Source organism: Piliocolobus tephrosceles, chromosome 12 (assembly GCF_002776525.5).
Source record: "Piliocolobus tephrosceles isolate RC106 chromosome 12, ASM277652v3, whole genome shotgun sequence".
In the NCBI taxonomy this organism is placed as follows: Eukaryota; Metazoa; Chordata; class Mammalia; order Primates; family Cercopithecidae; genus Piliocolobus; species Piliocolobus tephrosceles.
In genome coordinates, this window is record NC_045445.1 from 890,814 (window position 1) to 897,904 (window position 7,091).

The following is a 7,091-nucleotide window of genomic DNA, read 5'->3' on the forward strand; positions in this document are numbered from 1 at the left end:
TTTCTTCCACTAATCTGTCACCAAGGCCTTCAGATTCCTGAATGTCCCTAACTTTCAGCTTCCTTCTCCCGACTCACCCTGCCTCCCTCCTGCCAGGCCCACTATGTATAAATACATCAACCCTCTCCTCTGTTCTTCTACAGATCACTGGTTTTATGGTAATCACTGCCTCTGAGTACTCACATCAGATGACAGGGCCCAAGGTGAACTGTGTAAGATACAGAACGAAAATGTAAAAACCAGAAAACATAAAAGCATCACACTTCAAATAGGACATAAAGGTCCCTAGATTTTTAATCAAAATATTTTACAATTTTTGCTCTGCTAGCATGAGATCACCAACAAGAATACATAAAAAACTTAGCAGATTGACTTTAATAAGTAAAAATTACAACATTCTTCTCCCAGCAATGAACAATTTCATTCTTTAAAAGTTAACGAGGCCTAAAACAAGACAGCACAGGAACAAGCAGTCAGATGGATTTAGGTGAATACTGTACAGAAGCTTTGAGGAAGTGCAAAGGACTGACCTCTAGGCCAGAACAAGATGGAAAACTACCAGGCCCGTCAGACACCAGCATGGACAAAACTCAGTTATACTGAATTCAGAGACAAAATTCAGTGACACTCTTCTATCACTTATTTAGGGTTCTACACCATTTCACTGAGCAGACTTAGTTTTTTGTTTTGTTTTGTTTTACAAACCTTATAAACAGAGGGGATAAAAAAAATGCCAACTAGCACTATGATGTTAAGACAACCACTAGCAGACGGCTGCTGACAGCGTTACTGGGTCTGAAGGTGAGGCTTCCCAGCTCAAACCGAGAAGTCATTGGGATAAACTCTGCCTCTTTCATCACCCATATCCTTAAAACAGGACAAGATGGGATGACCACACCAGGTAACATCACCGAGGTCTCAAAGTAGCAGCTAAAATGTGCCAGAACTCTTCACCCTGTCTAGGACCTATGTTCCACTCTCTCAGCAACAAAAGGATCTATAACATGTTTTCTCAATAAGGCTTTAGTTTCTCCTCCAGCTGGACACAATGCCTCAAGTGGCCTTCACTACTCAGAAACCAATTCTACCTCTTTTGCTTTCTTCTTCTTCTTCTTCTTCTTCTTGGTGGTATCACTGTCCTAGAAAGAAAGAGAATGAAAGCTTATAGATACCGTGGGATCCACTAACAAAGCTATCACTCTCCCAGAAGGAAATCTGGTAAAGATCCACAGTCAAGCAAGTCTTTTTTCAGGACCTATAAGGATATTTTGGGTTAAATACTACATGTGACACAAAGTTCTGCGAACCTTTCAGTGACACCCTAGTGGTCTACTTTTGGAAGCAGAAACATTCAGATCACCATCCTACACATCCTCTCCACCCACCATCAATAGAGCTCTAAGTATAAGTGGTAGATGCCGGTACCTCTATCTGTCCATTCCACAGGAAGGGCAAAAGCAGTCCAGGAACATGGGGAAGCACTAAAGGCACTCAGTCGCATGCCACCCTCAGGCCACAGCTCCTCCAAGAAGAGTAACAAAGCTGGTACCACCTGGGTAATTCTTTCCCCATGGAGGGACTAAGCCAGCCCAAGGAACCTGAACATATCTCCACACACCCCATCTCCAGGCTCGGCCCCACTCTCCAGACCAGCTTTGGCCTTCTTGTCCTTCTTACTCTTCTTCTTTTCCTTCTTGATCAACTGAGGAGCTGCTGGAGGGGTCTCGTCACTTTCACTCTCACTCTCTCGCTTCCGCTGAGATGAAAGCAATTGGTTAAGTGTTAGATCGTGGGCAATAATGGACAAGAAAGGTTCAGTGAGTCAAAAGGTAGTAAGGCACCGAGAAAGATCCCAACTGAATCCAACAGGACGTTTTGTGACTACAAACCCAGACAGGGCTTTCGTTTACTGAGGATTTGAAGACAGTCTCATCCCCCAAATCCAAGAAGCCTCGAGGCAGGCATGAGAGGAGCAGAACAGCAGCAGCATGGGGCTTAGGGGTGGAAAGGCCCAGAGAAGCTGTTTCTTTCACGACTGCAAGGCAGTCACAGAAAGCAGGCAAAGCAGGAATTCACATCTGACAAGTCAGAAGCTCCTCCCACACAGCCTGTACAGGATACTCAGTACCGCCCCCCATTTCTGAGTGCAGACCTGTCATTCTGTGCGCTAATGCCAGCAGCAACATGGGGTGGACTTGCCACCCCATGCTTGACTGACTCTTTCAACACCGGGTGGTGCCGAGTTAAGATGCAATTCTGTTCTCTGCTGAATTTCGTATGGCCTCGAGTGTCCAACAGCCATGGCCTCTGATTTCAACACATCTGTCCTACCATTTGACCCAGGGCGGGGGCCAGAATGACACACACACCAGCACCCATACTATCCCTGTGTTGCTGCTATAGCTGAGGTAGGAGTCGAGGCCGATCTGATCCCTGAGCCCACATTCCTCCTCCCAGCAGATACGACAGGGAATACAAATCAGAGGAGCCTGCAGAGCCCAAACAAGCACCCCAGGGTACAAGGCAGCATTACCTGTGTATGCACTGCACCTCTGACGCCAGGGTATATGGCTAGACTGCAGACAGTCACAAAGTAAGACGAATGCCAGTGCCTCTTAGGATTATCTCCTTCAGCACACTCCAAACATTACAGCATGCCACTCACCTTCGCAGCTTTTGCTGCTTCGGCAACTACCTGCGGGGCTTTTACCACTTCAGCAACCACCTCTTTTTTGGCAGTCTCACTGAAAGAGAAGAGGTAGCAATAGGTCAAATTCACTGAATGGCTTTCCAGGGCAGTACTGATGTTATGTAGTGTTATCTGGCAAGTCTAAAGCCACCATCAAAATACTAACGCTGGACAGAAGAACTCACCACTTACTATTGCAGACTGACTCCCTCTAGAGTCCCACGAGCCAGACTAGAAAGGGATAACTGTCTGCCGTGCAGGCCCACACCCCTAACTGGCCTGGGCAGCCAAGACCTCATGGGAGCCGAAGGGCTGGTTCCTGTGGTCCTGCATTTAGCAAGTTTGCCCCAAACCAAGTGACTCCCCCTCCCCTGGGCTCTACAACCTCCGTGCTCACCTGTCCCTCACCTGTCGTCTACGTACTCCTGCATCCAAATGGCAGCATGTGTGCCATCTCTACCCACCCCTGGCTCTGAAACATCCTGCCCTCACCTGTAGTCAACATACTCCTGCTTCCAGGTGGCAGGCGTGCTCTCTGTGGGCTTCCCGTACTTGTCCAGAAGGCCCTGCTTGATCATCAGCTTCTTCTGACTTGCCTGGTGGAACATCAAGGTGTCAACATTAGAATGGTGTCAATGCGGAAACGGGCATGGTGACTACAAAGAATAGAACAAGGTTCCTCCCTGGTGTATTCTCAGCAGGGCCTCAAACTCCTCTCCAGAGCATTCAGAATTCACCCACTAACTCCAACACACACAGGATTTGTTGAAGGTCACAAAGCTTATTAGTGAGAGCTCTGCAGACATATGTCCCCACCACAGCCACTCTACTCTTTTGCCTTTGCACATGCTGCTTGCTCCCTCCCACTGCCCTGAACTCTCCCCTCCCCTCTTCACTTCATCAACACCTAATCCACTCTTCACACTGGTGTGGCTTAACAGATGATCTCTTGCCCAGACTCCTTGAGCACTGTGGACACTCCAGGTGACAGCCACCTCTCTGCACTTCTTGGTAGCCACTAACATGAATGAAATTTGCCATTCCACTGTGTGATTACGTAAGTAATGCCCAACTGTTTCCCCTCATTAGACTGAAATCTCTAAGGCCCAAGACAGGGCCTGTTTCCACTCATCGACAATCCAGAGCCCAGCACAATACAAGGCTGTGGTGGTGAAATACACCAAGAGCTGCCCAAGTATTCAACAATGCCAAACAAAAGAACCTGGCAGAGCACGCAACCCAGTACCACTTACCTTTGGACCTAAACCCCACTTCCGAGGGTAAGTGTCTCTCTCCATGATCACTCTCTTGATCTTTGCTACTATACCATGATCGCAGGTAGAGATGACCGCTGTGGTCATTAACGCAATAGCTACAGGCATTGAATAAAGAAAAGAATTATTTGAAGGGGGAAAGAATAGATAATTGATGAGCCCCAACTCTACTGTTGTATGCCACTTTTAAAACTCTGAGCTCTACTACTTTAATTGGGGTTTCCTTTGCTCAAGATATGCATATGGAAGAAATCCCCCATTATGAGAAGGAGGCCTCTGAAATGATGTTAAACTTCTCAAGTTAAAAAACACCTAACCAAAGCACCTAATGATACACATAACAGGCTTGCAGCTCCAGACATCTATAGGAATGGCATGCACACTCCCTTTGCGGCCACAGAACCTTTGAAGTTTTAAGGATTCCTTTTCTGCTGCTGTCCATAGGCCATGGCTGGCCTGCCTGCTCACAGAGCTAAGGAATCCTGATGACATGCTTACTTCTGGTACAAATTGGACCCATTAAATGAATAGCTCTAAGGTTCATTCACTAAGAGGGTGCAGAGCATTTAAAGTCTTAAGAGACAATCCAACAGTAGCTAAGCTTTCACGAGTTAAAAAACACCGGTACTTTACATGTAACCACAAAAGACTCAAAATAGCCAAAGCGATCCTAAGCAAAAAGAACAAACCTAGAGGAATCACATTACCTCACTTCACATTATACTATAGAGCTACAGTAACCACAATAGTATGGTACTGGCATAAAAACAGGCACATAAACCAATGGAACAGAATAGGGAACTCAGAAACAAATCCACACAGCCACATTGAACTCATTTTTGACAAAGGTACCAATAACATACACTGGGTAAAAACCAGTCTCTTCAATAAATGGTGCTGGGAAAACTAGCTATCCATATGCATAAGAACGGGACAAAATATCCGCAAACTACCCATCTGACAAGGGATTTATAACCAGAATATATAACGAACTCAGCGCTATAGGAAAAAAACCTAATAATCCAATCAAAAAACAGGCAAAATATTTGAATAGACACTTCTCAAAAGAAGATAAATAAATGGCAAACAGGCATATGAAAAGGTGCTCAATGTTGATCACCAGAGAAATGCAAATCAAAACTACAATGAAGTATCATTTCACTCCAGTTAAAATGGTTTATATCCAAAAGACAGACAATGACAAATGCTGGAAAGGATGTGGAGAAAAGGGAACCTTTGTACATTGTTGGTGGGAATGTAAATTAATACAACCACTATGGAGAACAGTTAGGAGGTTCCTCGAAAAACTAAACTGAGCTACCATAGGATCCAGCAATCCCACTGCTGGGTATATACCCCAAAGAAAGGAAGTTAGTGTTATCAAAGAGATCACAATAGCCAAGATTTGGAAGCAACCAAGGTGCCCATCAACAGATAAATGGATAAAGAAAATGTGGTACATATACACGATGGAATACTATTCAGCCTTAAAAAAAATGAGATCCTGTCATTTCCAACAACATGGATGGAACTGAAGATCATGTTAAGTGTAATCAGTCAGGCATAGAAAGACAAACATTGCATGTTCTCACTTATTTGTGGGAGCTAAGAATCGAAACAATTGAACTCATGGACAGAGAAGAATAAAAGAATGGTTACCAGAGACTGGGAGGGTAGTTGGAGGCTGGCAGGGAGGTAGGGATGGTTAATGGGTACAAAAAAAAAAAAAAAAAAGACAGATCACCTGAGGTCAGGAGTTTAAGACCAGCCTGACCAACATGGCAAAACCCCGTTTCTACTAAAAATTTAAAAAATTAGCCAGGTGTCATGGTGTGCACCTGTAATCCTAGCTACTCGGAAGGCTGAGTCACGAGAATTGCTTGAACCTGGGAAGCAGAGGTTGCAGCGAGCCGAAGTCACGTCACTGCACTCCAGCCTGGGCGAAAGAGCAAGACTCTGTCTTCTTAAAAAACAAAAACAAAAACAAAACACCAACAACAAAAACAAAAAATCAAATGAATGAACAAGACGAGTAAGATCTACTATTTGATAGCCTACTATTTGATAGATTACAGTCACAGGGTGACTATAATCAATAGCTTAAGTGTATATTTTAAAATAACTAAGGTGATAGATAAATAACAGTAAAATAGGATTGTTAGTAACACAAAGGAGAAATGCTTAAAATGGATGCCCCATTCTCCATGATGTGATTATTATGTATTGCATGCCTGTGTCAAAACATCTCATGAACTCCATAAATATATACACTTACTATGTAACCACAAACATTTACGATTTAAAAAATAAACATCCCCTCTTACCCATGCAGATTGCTTCTCCTTTGGTGGTGATAACCACAATCTCCTGATTGACCTCAATGCCATCCTCATATCGAAGAACACCTGGAAGCATGATCTTGGCCCCATAGCAGATAGCATTTACCTGCAGAGATGACACCATGTGTGAGGGGCCCAGCTGCTGCCTTCCACCCCACTCCCACACCAGAGTAAAGGAGGACAACAAGGGGGGGGGGTCTGACACCATGAAACAGGGATGGCCCTGATAGCCCACTAGCTGCAAGGTGCATGAAGGGACTCAGAAGAGCAACAGCCACCTCACTGTGCTAGGCACCACTCTCTGCACTTTACACACACGACTTAAAAGTCGTAAAGAAGACTTTCAGGTTTTCGCGGCCGGGCGCGGTGGCTCAAGCCTGTAATCCCAGCACTTTGGGAGGCCGAGGCGGGCGGATCACGAGGTCAGGAGATCGAGACCATCCTGGCCAACACACTGAAACCCCATCTCTACTAAAAGTACAAAGAAAATTAGCCGGGTGTGGTGGCGTGCACCTGTCGTCTCAGCTACTCAGGAGGCTGAGGCAGGAGAATCTCTTGAACCCAGAGATTGCAGTGACCCAAGACCACGCCATTGTACTCCAGCCTGAGTGACAGAGTGAGGCTCCGTCTCAAAAAAAAAAAAAAACAAAAAAACAAAAAAACAATTGCAGGGCACGGTAGCTCACGCCTGTAATCCCAGCACTTTGGGAGGCCGAGGCGGGCAGATCATGAGGTGAGGAGATCGAGACCATCCTGGCTAACACGGTGAAACCCTGTCTCTACTAAAAA

At 45.2% G+C, this 7,091-nt stretch overlaps 1 protein-coding gene and 1 non-coding gene across 3 annotated transcripts in view; both read right to left on the reverse strand.

Annotated features, from left to right (window-relative positions):
• Positions 1-263: 263 nt before the first annotated feature.
• DKC1 (dyskerin pseudouridine synthase 1) overlaps positions 264-7,091 on the reverse strand; it is a 14,702-nt gene continuing 7,874 nt past the window's right edge. The window contains exons 10-15 of one of the 2 annotated variants that reach the window (XM_023193637.2): positions 6,288-6,408; positions 3,943-4,061; positions 3,182-3,285; positions 2,666-2,744; positions 1,619-1,756; positions 264-1,139 (exon numbers count right to left, since the gene is read on the reverse strand). In XM_023193637.2, coding sequence (XP_023049405.1) covers positions 1,068-1,139; positions 1,619-1,756; positions 2,666-2,744; positions 3,182-3,285; positions 3,943-4,061; positions 6,288-6,408 — 633 coding nt within the window. In that variant the 3' untranslated portion in view covers positions 264-1,067. Of the gene's footprint in view, positions 1,140-1,425; positions 1,757-2,665; positions 2,745-3,181; positions 3,286-3,942; positions 4,062-6,287; positions 6,409-7,091 lie in introns of both variants that reach the window. The other variant, XR_002726651.1, reaches the window with a different exon arrangement.
• On the reverse strand, positions 2,816-2,944 carry LOC111527407. The gene has a single exon (XR_002726655.1). It is a non-coding gene; the product is annotated as a small nucleolar RNA SNORA56 (small nucleolar RNA).